This window comes from Balearica regulorum, chromosome 3 (assembly GCF_011004875.1).
Source record: "Balearica regulorum gibbericeps isolate bBalReg1 chromosome 3, bBalReg1.pri, whole genome shotgun sequence".
Classification (NCBI taxonomy): Eukaryota; Metazoa; Chordata; class Aves; order Gruiformes; family Gruidae; genus Balearica; species Balearica regulorum.
In genome coordinates this window covers 54,985,967-55,003,067 of record NC_046186.1, presented here as the reverse complement: position 1 = coordinate 55,003,067, position 17,101 = coordinate 54,985,967, and the positions used below count along the sequence as shown (strand labels likewise).

The 17,101-nt window shown below is 38.1% G+C and overlaps 1 protein-coding gene across 1 annotated transcript in view; it reads left to right on the top strand.

Moving 5' to 3' along the window:
* The first annotated feature begins 1,757 nt into the window (after positions 1-1,757).
* ROS1 (ROS proto-oncogene 1, receptor tyrosine kinase) overlaps positions 1,758-17,101 on the top strand; it is a 75,826-nt gene continuing 60,482 nt past the window's right edge. The window contains 11 exon segments of the mRNA XM_075747951.1: positions 1,758-2,075; positions 3,831-3,884; positions 5,636-5,695; positions 6,383-6,409; positions 9,018-9,078; positions 9,760-9,908; positions 11,309-11,447; positions 11,917-12,118; positions 12,775-12,851; positions 15,304-15,426; positions 16,451-16,635. Coding sequence (XP_075604066.1) covers positions 1,953-2,075; positions 3,831-3,884; positions 5,636-5,695; positions 6,383-6,409; positions 9,018-9,078; positions 9,760-9,908; positions 11,309-11,447; positions 11,917-12,118; positions 12,775-12,851; positions 15,304-15,426; positions 16,451-16,635 — 1,200 coding nt within the window. The 5' untranslated portion in view covers positions 1,758-1,952.

The following is a 17,101-nucleotide window of genomic DNA, read 5'->3' as shown; positions in this document are numbered from 1 at the left end:
TCCTGGAGTATGAGTGATTTTTAAAGTGTGGATCTGAGTTATCCTATGCCACCTGCCAGGGTATGGGTGTGGTTACATTTAATTTACTGGTATAGACCTAGAGATCAAATCCTGAGGGTCCTAAATCTCCTAAAGATCTATCCAGAGCACAAAGTGCTCTGCCTCAGGAAGAAATTGCAGCATACAGCTGCCTGCCACCAGGTTCCTCTTCAGTTTTGCTGCTCGTGGAGCTCTGACGAAGCTTCTTCAGCCGAGATGAGCTGGATTAGCAAAGAGCTACTATTTAAGCAGCCAGACTAAACTGGCTTATTTTGGCTAGAGCTAAGGAGTTCCCTCTTGAGCAGCTTTGCTGGTGGGCTGGAGCGGGGGCAGCATCCTTCTGGAGTGGAGAAGTGACAAGCAAAAGGGCAGTAACTCCCCCTCCTGTGTAGCTGAAAGCCCTTAGCTGAAAGCTAAACTCACCTTAGATGAGTCTCACTCTCATCTAGGAGTTCCCTTCAGTAGTGATGAGGAGGCTGAGATAAGGCACAAGGAAACCCCCAAATGCTTTCCAGGACAAGTGGAAGAAGAGGGAGGAGCCTGCTCCACAAAGCCTTTCCTTCTTCAGACCACCTTCGAGCCATGTGCTTGGCAATACCCATTGGGTCTCTTCAGCCCATCTTGTCCTTTGCTCCTGTCTGGGTGCTTCTAGCTCCTTTCACCTACCACGCGTGGGCACAGCAGCATGTGGGGCTGCGCTGCAGCCTGAATCACAGAAAACAGCACCAGGTTAATGCTAAACAATTCACTTCTGTTGTTGCTGGGTTAGTGTTAGCCAGATTCTCAGCCTGGTTTATCGCATGACTCCAGGAATGTTTGCTTGGCAAGTGAATGGGGCTGGGAAGGTGTGGTGGAAAAGCGGGTCCCGTCTTTAAGCAGCTATGACAGGATGTATCAGCTTAAACTGATCATCAAAATACTATGTTATTTATAAAATAGCATATTTTATTTATAATGCATAATACACATGCATAAAAATGACATAGCATTTGTTTATATACATGTGTGTGTATATATATATAAGCTGTACTGATTTCCTAGTGCGGTTCAGAGAGTGACTCTGTGGATAGCTCTGGTGTACGACAGAGATGTGCCACAGACTGGGAGATGGATGTATCTTAAGCTTGAATTCCCACTGATCTCTTTAATGTGAGTGTCCGACCTTATGTAGGACTCTTCACCTCTCTTTAAATCAGATAGATACACGATTTATCCATCAGCTTCAATTTTCTTCCATGACATGAGCACAAACTTACTTTACAGTTGTGCCCGCCCATGTAGAGAACCCTAGCAGGTTGGCTCTGGTTAGTTTCTGTCTACGTTGCATCAGAAGGCAATCAGGGGTCTGGTTTGAGTGGTATTTTGGTGCAGAAATGGAACATTTGTAAACAGTCGTTAAAATAGAGAATTACTAAACATTTTTGTGCTGACTGGTATGAACTGTAGCATTCTAATAAGGTATTAATCATCACAAACACATTTACATAGTTGTATACATTTGAAAATATTGAGAAATAGCTTAATCATAGTCGAAATGAAGATTAAGCCAGTTTTCTCTCACTCTTTCCCTGTTTTCCTGTTGCTTGGAGCACCTGATTAAAAGCATTGCACTTAGTTTCCTCTTTACGTTAATGATATTTATGTAAGGAGATACGCTGACTTTCATTGGTCAACTCTTTTGTTTCAGTGGTTTAATAAGAAACTATGAAATAGATGTTGTGCAATTTCAAGACAAGTGTTCCAGGAAGCTGAAAAATTGTTGAAGGAACGGAGTGTAAACAAGGATTTGAAAAATATCTAGTAAACTGAAATGCAGAAATTTCAGTCGCATCTCCGTCATCTAGACTAAAAGGAGTTCATATGGCCAAGTCAAGGAAAGAATCAGACTGATAGATGAAATAATTGTCTAAGTTATGAGGAACACTTGCCTGTGGGATCACCTGCTAAAAAGACTTGCTGCTTTTTACTGTGTATGGATTTCTGCAGTGTACTGTGCTTTCTCAAAAAATTGTCAAAACTTATGTGCAAGTAACCTGGTAAGTTTTGAAAAACTGTACTTAATTTTTTGTTAGCACTGTAAGAATTTTCTATTATATATCAGCTTTTTTCCAAAGAATTTAAAAGAATGTATCTGAGTAAAAGCAGAATTTGAGAACGTTTAACATTTGAATTTGTGGAACCTAGTAAGGAAGAAATCCCATTGACCAGATTGTGTGCGTTTTCATTTTATATTTTTTTATATACTTACGTGCCAACAACTCCTCAAATTACTATAAATGCTGAAGATGCTGGAAGGTGGAGGAGAGAAACCTTTATTCTTTCAGTTTATTCACTTTACTTATCAGTTTCTGTCTAGTCTGTGACATTTATTATATAAACCTAGGAAGAGTGTAAATTCACAAGAAATTGTCTGGGTATCTGTGGCTTGCACAGTTATCCTGAACTAGTTTCAGCTTCTTTTTTAAATCATCTATGCTTTATATCATGGATATTTCTTTAAGTATTAAAGTAAAAGTGGTTGAATCCTTAATCTTATGCTTTCTTAGTGTTCCTTTGAGTAGTTGATGGAATTTATTATTTTTCCTTCTACCGATGCACAACGAAGACAAGCAAAACCTCTCAAATCCAAACACTAATTCTGCAGGAGGCTTTCAGGAGTTACCTCCTTGTTTCTATTTGCCTGAAATGTTGATGTTGTTTAGAAGACCATGTACCTTTGCTCTGTAAAAAGGACATTTTGTGCCTTGGGGCTAACTGTGGAAACCTACTGAAGAAGACTATCACATGCTCCATTTTATTTCATACATTTGTCTGACAGTTCCTTTAAAACTATTTCTAACTCGTGCACCAGTGAAACAGTTAATTGCCTTCCCTGCTGGAAGCCTATCATGCAATGATAACTTTAATGGGGATCCTTTGATTTAAACTTAAATCAATTCAGAATAAGAAGTAAGTTGCTCTTCCTCTCATCTATGAAAGACAGGAAAATAGCATTCATGTTCACTGAACATATTGTGTAAGGGATTCAGATGAAAAAAATATAATTTTGGAGTTTGAGAGCTGTAAATCTTATTTTTCGCCTCCAATCTACTTACAGTGTTCACATTTGCTTTGTGACACCTTTGATTCTCACTATTGTCACAGTGTGCCCGGCATGCTGAAAATGTCTTCCTGAGAGTTGTTTTATTAAGGGTGCTCTTACCTGTTTACAGGACAAAACTTAAGACCTAAGTTCAGCTTTTCCAAGGTTGTTAGCTACATCCTCAAATCATTCACACTTCACGGGTGGTGACCGGCTTTACACACTTCCAATGATGTGAAAAAATAGGCACCTTAGCTCCAGAGCACTTTTGGCAGGAGAGGAAGGGTGGTCACCATATGGTTTCGTAAAACCCTTTCAAAAGGAGGCCAGACAAAAGGCATTTAGCTTCAAGGAAAGTCTTTCTGCTCCCAAGAGGTCAAAGCCACTTGGCTTTGTCATTTATGTTCAATGTATTTATGAAGCATTTGTTATTGACTCAGTGAACCAGAATCAGGAGATGAGAGCCAAATTCCTACCTGAGATAATTTAATTCACACCAACTGATTCTGCCAATGTCTTTGTTTGATGGTACTTTGCAATTAGTCTCAAATAAGAAGCTACTGTGTGTCATCAATAAATTTCTTCAAATGAGGAAACATTAGTCAAAGAAAATCTGTTTTACAAGAAATCAGTGCTTTAATATATTTTAATCGAAGAATTTGGGGAAACATTTTGACTCTTTGTAAAAATATGTGTATTTCTCTTATAGGAAGGAGAACCTGGAATTACTAACCTTTGCAATGTTAGTGACATCACAGGAGCAGTGAGTAATGGTTTGTTTTGTTAGTTACCGACATTTTATGTTCCTGCTATTTGAATAAAATAGATACAATGGTCACATTGTCAAAGACTTCACATAAATGTACACAGTTGCCTGTCTGGCATAAGTTAGTAGGCATAAGTTAGTAGGTTGTGTGCTTAGGTTTGGCTCAAATTATTAAAGATACATCTATCTTTTTTGTTTAAAGAAAATGTGTAAAGGGTGTGGATCTCTGCTGTGAGTTATGTTCACATTTGTGATCTACAAAATTCATAATCACTCATTTTTGAGAAAATGAGTCAAAACTAGTGTTCCCTCCAAAATGCAAATCATTAAGACTGTTTTATTCAATTACCTTTGTACTGTAGGTAAAGGAGTTTATTTTGTTTTCTCAGTGATTTGATGGGAGAAAACTTAAAATGATGGTTGTTGAAAATTTAGAGTTCTGTAGGACTTCAAATGGTTGTGTTTATCGTGGGGGCTCTTTAGCTTAACATGAGCTTTCCACAGCAGCATTCTTTTGAGGACTTTAGCTGATGCTCTCGTAGTTCAGATTTCAAATGCAATTCAAGCTGTCAGTTATACATATTCTTTGAACAGTGGTGGAGAATTCAGTCATCAATATTTTCCACAGAAAGTAGTGGGAATCAGCCTCTCAGCACCTGGTATCGAGCGAGACTGGGTCATTTATGATGCTGGGACCATAAAAGGCTGTGTTGTCATGACAATACACAGTAAGGTTGACTTGCCTATTTGGGTTACTGTGTATCTTTGCTCAGTGTTATCACGTCTTACTATTTTTTTCATGAGGCTTTGTAATGCTTGATGTCAGAGTATCCTGCTTCCAAAATCGTTCCCTTCCAGCTTCCTTTTAAAAAGAAAAATGTACATGACTATTAAGAAGTGGATGGGACAGAATAAATGAGCGAGGTCCAATATCAAATCCAAACCACCTAATATTTATTACATCTTTGAAAAATGATGGGTTTAAAGCCAATGCCTTGTTTGTTGGAGAGCAGGGAGCTTGTGTGGAATGGCTTTCCACTGTACTTGGTTGTGCTGCACACTGCGTATCTGTTACTTCTCCTGCATATCTGTTACTTCTCCACACAGAACCAGTGGTAAAAGAAACTTGGGAGGGAAGGAGGGAGGGAACACTGGCCACACACATCATGGCTGGCTGGGAGACTTTTTCCCAGGGCAAGACTGAACATGGACTGTCTTAGCCAGGGCTCCTTCTGCCCCTGGAGCTGTGCATCAGCTCTTTCCCAAGGCGTGTGTAAAGCTGAGCACTCTCCCCAGGTGATGGTCACAGTCTGCTCAGGTCTCCTGCAGTGCTTTTGGTGTTCTCTGTACATGCCAGGGTGTAAGAGTATTTACTAGAGCTCAACAGGTAGTTGAACATCTACCGTTTTGCACAAACCAATCTCTAAGAATGATTTAATTTTTTCTTCTGCTCTGTATTTGATTTTACATTGAGAAGGGCACAATACAACATAATTCCCTTATTGTAGTACCTGAGTACTTATAATCTTTAGTATATTTAATATTTTTGTTACAGAGTTTAAGTGCTGTAAATGCCTATTTTATTGCTAAGGAACCAGGGCATGAAGGAGCTAAGTGACTTGGTGATGCAGAATGTTTTACTGTAGCTGGAAATTGAACTATTGTCCTCACCCTTAGTGCTGGAGTATCTCTTCTCTTTAAAAATGTGCTTTCAAAGTCCTTTTTAAAGCCACTATCTGTCTTTTCAGTGCACACAGGGATGTCAGTTTTGGAATGCAACAGTGCAAATCAATTGCCCACTGAAATGTGTGAGTATTGCCTGAGCCTTGACTCTGTAGCACTTGTATCCAGTCCATCAAGTACCTTATCCAGTGGAAGATGTGGAAAACCTAACCAGAGCAGTGTTTCTATGAAAAGATGTAATGTCCATATTTTCTTTCAGTACGTTTATAAATTCTCTTTGGGGAAGTTAATAATTCTTGCTATGGGAGTTACCTGTAACATCAAAAGTTTTAATTGCGTTTGTAAAAATATGGGGACATTTCACAGTTCATTAAGCTCAACCACTCACCCAAATTTTCAGGCAGTGAGAAAGAACTAGTGCTTTTCAGGATTTTACTCTACTGGGGCCTATCTCAGAGTTGTATGCAGAGGTAAATGAAGCACATGGTCCTTACTAGATTGATTTCTTGCTTTTACTAAACCAGATGGATAAGAATTAGCACTGGTCTGGGACAACCACCATGATAGTTTTTAAACTGCTCTTTTTCTGGACCTCTTGAACACCTGAAGCTCATTCATCCTTGGTATCATTTTAATGTTGACTTTCTGGTTTTTCAACTGTGGGTTTTCCTTCTTTCATGATTTGCCAGTGACAAGGTTTTGTAGAGTACTTTCACTGTAAGAAACTTCTAATTAATAGATACTATTTGTTTGAAATACTCTCTGATTATATTTATGCTAATCTCACATTTTATTAATTTGCTTCTTTGCAGAACAAGACATACACCAGAACATGTGAGGTAAGTTAAACACTATCAGATCAATAAAAAAAAAATCATTATTTCAGTGATGACTATGTCCATATAGTGCTAAGAAATACAATGTAAATACACAAACTTATCAATCTAGGTCTAACTGTTTTGTGCTCCCTGAAGCTGAAGAACGAGTGAAGTACCTGAATCCTTTCTTTCCAGCATGGTGGCTAAGGACATGTTTGCATTAAAAACTGCTGTGTAGCATAGAATATTGCTTTAAAGAAAGCAGACTAATCACACCAGTATGGAACGCAGTACAGACCTGTTGAAACTATCTTCTAGGCTCTCACAGGAGTCTTGCTCTAACCAGTTTTACATTAATGCCATCAGAGATGAACCAGAGAGAATGCTTATTAAGGCTGGTATGACACCAGCTTGGCGAGAAGTAGAAACCAGAAGTGGGGCTGTTGAAGCCTCAGTATGAAGGTTGTACCCAGATGAGGGAAACACACTTCAAGCAAGCGATGGAGGAGTTGGAGGGAATCCTGTGTAGGACACAAACCCATTGGCAAGCTGGAACTTTGAAAGGACTGATTTTTTTCGTGCTTTTTAATCTGTGAAGTTGTGACCATGACAAAGGTTTACAAGTGTGCTAAATGACGGCTTTGGAGGGTAGGAACAGTCCAAGTAGTAATCAACTTACTTTTGTAGAAACACAGAATTAGTGAGTTGGATTTTTTTGGTTGGTTGGTTGGGGTTTTGGGGTTTTTTTTGTTGTTGGTTTTTTGGTGTGGGGTTTTTTCTTTTTTTTTTTTTTTTTTTTTTTTTACCTTGTCTGGCCACACAATATGCCAGTGAAATTCACTAACTCTGCAAGGGCTCTTGCAGGATTATTTTTCTGCTGGATCAACTGGCTGACTTGACTCCCTGCATGGTCACGCAAGCACCAGGTCACTGCCTGCAGAGGAGCATGGCAGTCTGCAGGGGAAAGGAGGAGTAGTAAGAGTGTGACTTTTCCTTTGGTGTTGGCTCAGATCTGTCCTGTGACTACACCTTGGGACTGAAATCTGTTAGTATTACTCCAGTTGGATATTACCTCTTACCTAGGAACAGGGGAGTGCCACTGAATTCAGCGGGAATATTCACAAGAAAGGGCAGCAGAATCTGGCTCATACAGGGGCAATGCTGATCTGTGGAAAAGATATGAGGATTTCTTGTTTTCAGGCAGAGCAGATGGCAAATTTCCCTCAAAATTTCTAAGGCTAGGAGCTTCAGTAATCCTCTTACCTCAATCAAAAATTGGATTTATGGTTTGGACAAAATCAGAAGAAGAAAGAAAAACTCGACAAAACCCAAATGGTCAGAAATGTCTGTGTTAAATGAAGCAGAAGGCACTATGAATCAGTGTGTGATCTGGAGACACTATTCCCTACAAACTGAACAAAGCTTGGTTGTAAATGAAAGCTCCAGTGTACAGTTGATAACTGATGTCTGCTAATACCCGGATCTTTGCCTGGTAATTCACTTGGAAATATTTTATTTCTCTGAATATGAAAACATTGGAAAAAACTTTTTAAGTGCTTGCACTTGGCACTGAATGCCTAGATGTCAGTTAATGTATGTAGGAATATACTGCTAAGCAAGTTTTTAAATCTGTCTCAGCTGCATCTGTGTTGTCTGAAATAACATGCCTTATCAGGTTTCCGTAGGGTGCCGGAAGTGTATATCCTAGAAGTATAGGAAGAGCAATTAAAAAAAATTTGCTCACTTAACATAATGAATTGCTTCTGAATGATCTAAAGGTTAATTATCACTTGAAAGTTGACTGCTGTATGAAGCAAACTTCAAGATTTTATAGGCTGGATGAACTTGCAGAATAAAATGAGCCCAAATAAAATGGCTGTCTAGAAAAGCTCAAACCATCACTTTTCAAATGTTTTGGCTTTCCAGCAGACAGAGTCTTACATGTAATTTTTAAGCCACAGAAATCCACCTGGAAAATGTTACTACCTCTTCTTACATTCTCCCCTGTAAAGCAGGGTAACACTATATCTATGTTCCCTATCTAAACTGGAAACTCTTAGGAGTTTTCTGTTCTTAGGATGCAAGTGTGGAGAACTCACTGTCCTGTGTTATTTGTTGTTTGCAGCTTGTAGACATGACTGTACCAAAAGCAGTAACTGCTAACCAGGAGGTGTGAATTAGACATTGCTGCTTTGACCAATTGCTAATATGAAGTATTTTGAAAATTGACTGGAAATACATTTTTAAAAATGTACCTCATTCATAGGAAAGACATGAAGCGGGAAAGGGTGAAACCCAACATTTGGCATATATCATTAACCAGTTAAAAAACATTATTTCCTGACTCCATGGTTGTCACTGAAGTCTATTTCCAACTTTAATGTAGCCCCGTATTTGTGCTTTCCATAAAGAGACAGTGTGTAAGGAGGAAAACCCTAATGTAGTGCCCAGTGAACTGATGGAAAGGCTCTCAGGAAGCTTGTCGAAGTGAGTTTGTGGTACTGCTATTTTTTAAAATGAATGTAATGATTTCCACAGGGTTTGTATGTGTTTAAAATGTGTCTGCATAATTCTGGGAGGAAGTTTGCCTTTACACAAAACTAACCAGTGAGTTCTGTACCCTACACAGACAATTTCCTGTAAGTTTGGCTGTAGCTGTGCAGAGGATGCATATGGAATTGAAGCACAGAGTAAGTCTGAATAGAGTCCTGTGTCTGATTCACAGTCTGATAAATTCAGTTTTAAGAGTATAGTCTTGTTTACTATCTGGATTTCTTTGAAAAAAATAGGAATGTCTTGAGTGTTTTTATTAATCAGAAAATTACCACTCCTTTTCTAACAAATACAATGGAGTTAACTCTATCTTGCAGTAAAACTCTTTTTCCTCCCTTTCATGGACATGAGACTTTTTTTAATCCAAATCTCAACTGTTTAAGATGATACTTTGTCGTGACCTGTCTGCTACCTTGAAATCATTGTCAAAAGCTCCTGCAACTTACATGGGAACAATTGGGCCAATACAGTGCTATTGAAACAGGCTCCTTGATAATCTCTTCAGAAGTCTCCCATATCTTCTCTAGGTTTCTATTCCACAAAATTTTATTAAGTACTTGTAACTAAAAGTGCATTTACCCAAGTGCAGAGTTGTAGTCACATGTGCTTGCATTGAGCATGGCCCAGTTCAGGCTTACTTATCAAACTGTCTCTAAGATGCAATGTGATTTACTTAGCAACATTTCCAATATATTCTTTTCTGTGTTTTTATTGGCTTCACAGCTTTCAGGTGTGTGGGGTAATAGGCTTTTACCCTTAAGATCCAGAGATTGCCATGAAAGGTTTTTTCTTACTGTTGTGTTGTATTTTCCCCTCAGACTACTTGAACAAGCCTGGAGCACCATTTGCATCTACCATTGAAAGCCACAGTGTCACATTAGGGTGGAAGCCAGCTAACATCTCTGGTGTGAAATATATTATCCAGTGGAAGTTCAATCAGCTCCCTGGAGACTGGAGGTACACAGAGGTATAGAAGGACACTCGCTTTTACTTTGCAAGGAAACAGGTTCTTGGTTTAATTTATAATCCAGTCTTGTTTCACTGGAGAAAAAAGGGTAATTTATTAATAGAGTGCAGTCATATAAAAAACTACATGAGGAAAGAAAGTAACGACTAGATTTTGAAACAGAAGTGGCTGTAATTTATTGCTGAATTAAGTGATTCCTTGATCTTTTTATAGCAGTTGGCTAAGATTGGTAAAATATTTTGGGATTCTTTGTGTACTTTCAGGTCACTGGTTGTGTTTGCCATCTCTGCTCTTCACTTTATTTTAGAAAAGCATTGGATAATACGTTAGGCACACAAAAGGGGTTTACAAAATCATGAGTAGCATGGAGAAGCTGAGAAGTGGACAATTATTCTATTTTCAACAACATAGGAACTGGGGACTTTGATGGAAACCAGCAGGTTCAAAATTAGCAAATGAAGGTATTTTCTTGCAGAATGTGTAGTTAAAATGTTCAGCTGCCTCCTGGCACATGTGTATGTTAAATTACTAAATTTAAACTCCTAAATATTTACTAAATAGGGTTCAAAAAGTGACTGGACAAACTAATGGAAGAAAAAAATGGGTTCTACTAAATGCAAACATAGCCATTGTTTCATGTTGAGCAATGCTTATAAAATGCCAAGACTGAGAGTATTCGAGAGAAATATCACTGTAGGCTTTCTTTCTTTTTTTTTTTTTTTTTTAAACCTTTCCCTAGAGATATTTTTTGGTTCTTGTCAAAGACACAATACTTGGCTAGACAGACCTTTGTTCTGACTCAGTACAGTTATTCTCATATTATGTTCTTTTGCGTCAACTGTACACTTGTTATCTTGCCATCATCTCTATTGGACCAATTTACAGAGCATGGCAAGTTGGTGCCACAAATCAAAGGTAACAATAATTTGCTGAGCAGGAAGTTCTTTTGAATTAATCATTGGTGAAATAATGGGCAACAATGACTTCAAACCATAAATATTTTAGGGTAGCTAGGAGCCTTTGGATCTTAAACCTGTAGTATATGTATCAAAAGTTTAAAATACATTGCCCATAATACATTATTATTTTAGAATTTTTACCTTATTATTGAGTTTTATTATTATATTGCATCCATCCTTCCATTCATCCACTCATTGTTTAGATTTGGCAGTGTGTTCTGAAGAAAAGAGAAGAGAAAAAGTTCTGAAAGGATGGAAAATCAAAGTCTGTGGTGAAAATAACTCCCAGAATTTCTTCTTATTTAAACTTAGGATGCTGCACTTTTATATCCTGAAATATGTATGTTGTTGCCTGAGACCTCTTCTGCCTTGATAACACCCTACATAGTAACTGCAGATGGAGGAAGAAAAAAAAATGATTGTGTCTGTGCATTGATCTAGGTAGTATCTGAAAATTCATATACAGTTAAAGATCTTCAAGCCTTCACAGAGTACGTGTTTCGAGTAGTTTGGATCATTACATCTCAGCTGCAGCTCCATTCTCCATCGAGTCCCAGTTACCGGACACATGCTTTTGGAGGTAATGAATCACACTATTAATTGCATCTTTCAGTACCATATCAGAAACATTTAGGTTTCCTTGTTTCATTCACAGAAAACGTTGATGCTTAATCTTCAGAATGATGTGTATGTTGTCTGCTGAGCAGCTGCAGAAGACCAAACTAAAATACTACAAGTTCTTTTTATTTGAACTAGAAGATTTAGGGCTGCTTCCTCCTTTTAGTTTTAAAAACATGCACAGAAAAGTACATGATCATAATTGCGAGGCCACATTGGATACTTTTGTGCATAATTATGCATGTTAACTTTTTGACTGAAATACATATTTTCCTGGACATTGAAAACAACCATTGATGAAATTTTACGCTGTCTTTAATCATATTTATTAGTATAAATGAATTAACAGGTGTAAAACCTAAAAATGTACCTAAAAAAACAATTAATGTCTTAAATGCCATCCCAGAGTCAGTTATTTCTGCCTCTTGCAGCTCCTGCGACAGCTCCTGTCATTAAAGATATTCAGAGTTCAAGTCCAAACACTGTTGAAGTCAGTTGGTCTCCACCACTTTTTCCCAATGGATTGATTATTGGATATAACTTGCTCCTGACCAGTGAGAATCATGAACTGTGGAGAGCATCAAGAGGGCATAGCTTTCAGTTCTACTCCACCTTCCCAAACAACACTTACAGGTACGAAAAGAAAAGATAACCAACATGACCAAGTGTGCTGTAGCACTTCTTGCCCTGATAGCACAGGGTATGCCTAAGTACCACTTCTGCACAATTATGCTGTTTACTTACGTTCTTGCCAAAAGCAAGGGTACCTTCCTTGAGATAACAGAGTTATTCCAGATGAGTTGGCTGCTTATGTAGAAGTCAGATGGAAAAGAAGGAAAAGCAATTTGATATAGGGCCAGCAGGCTGCATTTTCTTAGCTGTCGTTTGTCTTTTTTTTTTTTTTTTTTTTAAGCTTATGTGGCATGTTTTCAGTATATTCAGGGAATGATAGAGCAGTCCTCTCTAGTCCTTTAAGCATCTGAAAAAATCCCTTTTTTTTTTATTAAACACAAAGGCCTGCATTCTGCTTGCACTGGTAAATACAGATCTTCCTTCAAAATGAAATTGAGTTGCTCTTCTGAGTCTGAAACCCCATCTTGAATTTTAATTTAGAAGATTCTGTTGTTGTCCCACCTTTGGGAAATTCAGTTTCTGGTTGGTTTTATCTTTATTATAAATTTCCCAGAGCATTATATTTAAAAGGGCAGCTGCCCTACTTGATAAAATGTTTCTCAGGCAATCTTTCAAAAGAAACCTGCGAATCAAAATCTGTCTCTGGTTTACCATAGGTTCAGGATTGTGGCGGTCAATGAGTTTGGTGTTGGACCCCCTGCTGAAGCCAACATCACAACCCCAGAATCCAAAGGTACAAAAGTAGCAGAGTCCTTATCGCTGTCTGTTCCTGGGGACAAAGTCATGCTCGCTGGGCTGCTGTGTACCTGGCAGAAGAGAATAATATTTAGACTGTAAACAGTGCATGACAAAGAGTTGTGCACTGAGGAGTCAATAGCATATCAGCAAGAGTCCTGTTCTTTAGCTGTAGACATTATTGGGCTACACAGCATGGTAATAAGCTGACATGCTGGTAAGCTCAAACAAATTTGGCCTCAGTTGTGTTACAGATGGAGAGGACATACTTTCATTTTCTAGATGAGATTTTAATAGCTGACAAACAAATATATTTCTTCTAATAATATTAAATACTTAATATGAAACTCTTATCAAAACAGCCTCAGTTATCTCATGCCAAATATGTGAAATCATATCAATTTTTGTTGCTCTTTAATGGCTGTATTTATTTTACTATATTAACTAATTAATAATGAAAGTAATGATACACTACAGGTATCACTCAAAGAATTGCAGAAATATTTATTAATTGCCAGAGAATGGTACATGTTGAGATAGAGCACAAGTGAAAATGAAATCAAGGTTACCAAAATGTATCTTTAGAAAAGAAAACAAAGGATGCTCCCTTCCTCCTGAAGAAATCCAGTTGTCAAACACCTGGAAACTCTTGAACTCTAGCAAAAACTTTAAGTCTGTCTCTGAATCACCAGTCTTCTGCTATTGGTTGCAGAAACTGAGCTTATAGCTTCTGGTACTTATTAAAATATGACCTTTTTATTTCTCTTTTTTCTTTTATTACTCTTTTTTCTTTTATTTATCTTTTTTCTTTTATTTCTCTTTTTTCTTTTTTTTCTTTTTTTTCTTTGGTAATAGCTCAGTCACACTGATATGTCCTTATCTGAAGACCCTCAGAGGTTTCCTCTAGGGCTGACTGACCCTGGGCCATAAACATTTGTGCCATTTGTGAAATGTCCAGAGTGGTACACCTGACTGTGTTCATTAAGTCAAGCCAATTACCAATCAATTAATTTAAGGTAGAAAACAAACAAAAACCCCTACCCCTCAAACCCCCACCTTCTGGGGATGTGGAATCATCCCACCTCCCCTTACTAGTCACCACGTAAAACCTCAGTTGATTCCTGTGAATTGCACTGGCACGCGCTTTCTCTCTGTGCTAACATGAGCAGGAGCAACCCTTCCTCATGTGTCACATTGAGAAATGGCATTACTGCATCAGGTACTGAGCTGTGTACACCTGAGCCCTGAGAAGAGTCTGGGAAAGAATCTTATCTCTGGGCTAAATTGCAAGAAAAGTCACTGGAAAAGAGATAAGGAAGTGATATTGACCTCTTGTACTCTGCTCTGGAGAGGTCATTAATCAAGTGACTTCTGGTGTACGCATCATGTGAGAAATGCATACAGCTCAATCTATTAAGATTATCTGGTAATGAATTAAGACAGCATTCGATCACAGTCTCATGATACCCATATGAGGAAATGATATCTGACAGCAGACAGCTGTTTAAACTAGAGGAGGGGGAAAAAAAAAAAAGGAAAAAAAAAAAAGGAAAAAAAAAAAGGAAGGATTGTTTGGAAACTGAAATTAGCCAAATTCAGACTCAAAATAATGCACCACTTTTTAAAAAGAAGGTAACTACCTTGTGAATGGATTTAGCAGGGCATGTGCAAGATTTTCAGGGATCTAAGATTCACAAGAAAGACTAGCTATCTTTCCCAGAGCTATGCATAGCTCAGTCAGAAGATATGGATTTGCTGCAGAGGTTTTGATGTAAGTTACTTGGGCCTGTATAAGCATGAAGACAGCTTGTGACCAAAGCTCTTCTTGACTTTAAAATCTATGACTTTATTTAAAAAATAACCATATTTCAAATTTATCAACTTTGAAGAAGATAATATTATCCCATTATCATCTTTATCTGTGAAAACTACTTGTTACTTGAAATAATCACTGGTCAGCATGATGAAATACATGAAATAAACATACTTGCTTTCCTCTTCCCAGCACTGTGGGACAATATTCTAGTTTGGACTTTTCAAAGAGGCCCAGCGGGGTTAAATATACCACTTCCGTTGGATCTCGGAGTGACATGGATGTGTTAGTGCCTTCGTTTCCTTGGAAGTCTGTAGGGCCTCATTTGCTCTGGCTTGCTTTCCCCTACTAGGGACTCGCTGCTGTTACAGGAAACGATGGTATGAAATTCATGTGGTGCGTTCTCACCCTGGGCGAGCAGCCAGAAGGCTCTGTAATTAATAACTCCGTCTACTTTCAGCTCACAAAGAGTTTAAGTTTTAGTCAGTCATTGCTAGTGTAAAAATACATAGGTACATATATATATGTGTGTGTCTGCGTGTGTACATGCATGTCTATTAATGATGTATCCAAGTTAGCAACATTCTTCTGTGCACTGCAGTCCTCTGTCTTAATTCTGGATTTCTCTGTTTGTTAGTTAAGGAAAAAGCAACATGGCTCTTCCTATCCAGAAACCAGTCTTTAAGGAAGAGATACACAGAACATTTCCTCGAAGCAGCCCAGTGCCTGCAAAATGGTATTATATACAACAACATTACAGGTAAAATCAGATCGGGCTCTCTCCTTTTCTCTCAAGTACGACTTAGACTTCTGCATTCACCAAGGACAGAATGCACCTCACCTAGAGCCTGAGACAGTATCTAGCCTCCCTTTATAGGCAATGGGGACAAAAAGGAACTTTCAGGACATGATTTGACCTATTTGAAATGACAGGCATTGGGAAAAGATGAATTGTTCTTCCCAGTGTAACCTTTTTTTCACTGAATCTAAGCAGCTACTTCAGAGCTGGACTGTTACATAGTAGGTATCTGAAGTGAGGTAAGATGAAGCTGAAGCAGATGTTTACCTATGATTAATGACTGTATTTTCTCAAAATGAATACGGGGAAGTGGTTCAAACTTAAGAATTAAATAATATGAAGTATCAAAAGATACTGGCTGAAGAGTATGTGGATATGTTAGCTAGTTCTGGGGCACAGAACTCTGTGGCGAGGTATACAGTAGCATAAGTCACCAGACAACCATGTTATCTCAAATTCCTTGCCACTCTAAAGTTTCTTACCTACACTGGTGCTGTATTTGGTCCTTGGAGACAGTGTGGAGATCTGAGTTTATCTACAGAGTGAAGTTCACAGAGCCACAAAGATGCTGGAGAAGGAATGTTGCCCCTGACTAAATACTCTTTGATAATACAGGGATGACACAGACAATGTCTAGCTTGAATTAGAGTGAATGGTGCTTTGTGAGGAGATGCAAATTGCATCTGTTTGCCCTGGAGAGGGGCAATCAGTGTCAGTTGGTTGGCATGTTATATATCCTCCTTTTGTCTGATTACCTTTCTGAAGGGCAACTGTCTATAACAAAGTCACTTACATAGCAAATGGGAAAGTTTCCCTATTATCTGAAAGAAGAATAGAAGTGGAGGAGAAAACCAGTTAACTTTTCTCCAATGATGTTGGGTTGCAAGTTGAAAAATACTTCTTTTTAAGGCAAGTAGAAAAAGTAACTGCAAAACTGAAACTTAGTTCTTATATTATCTGTGTGCACATATTTTTCTCTTTTTAGGAATTTCTGTGAATGTTTATCAGCAAGTTGTCTATTTTTCTGAGGGGAATTCCATCTGGGTGAAAGGAGCTGCAAATATGTCCAATGTATCTGACCTAACACTCTTTTATGCTGGCTGGGGGAATATTACATCCATCTCGGTAGACTGGCTTTACCAGAGGATATACTTCGTCATGAATGAAAAGGTAGTGCTCTAGGGCTTAATTAATTTCTTATTTCTTTTGAACCATTACTGTGATTTATTTTACATGAGAAAATCTGATTTATATAGAGATATGCATGCACAAAATATAATTATAGAAATAGGTTTTTTACTTCAGTAATAGTCACATTTCAGAGATTTAAAAAAAGAAGAAAGGCTTGAATATCAGATAATATTTAAAACAAACAGGCTGTATGGAACTCTGTGTTCTTGTCTTATTTTTCTCCTTAGGACATAATAAGCTTTGGTTTTAACTGCTTTGTTTTTGAGACTGACTCACACCCACCTCATAACCAATATAAGTGACTTTTTGTTTCTGTCACTTGGTTCTCCATCTAGCCTGTTTAGTTCCTATTCTGCCTCAGGAAGGTGGTCAGATAACTAGTTAGTGATTATAATGCCATTCATAATTGGAAAAAGATGTTCATGAGGGGAAGTGTTTTATACCA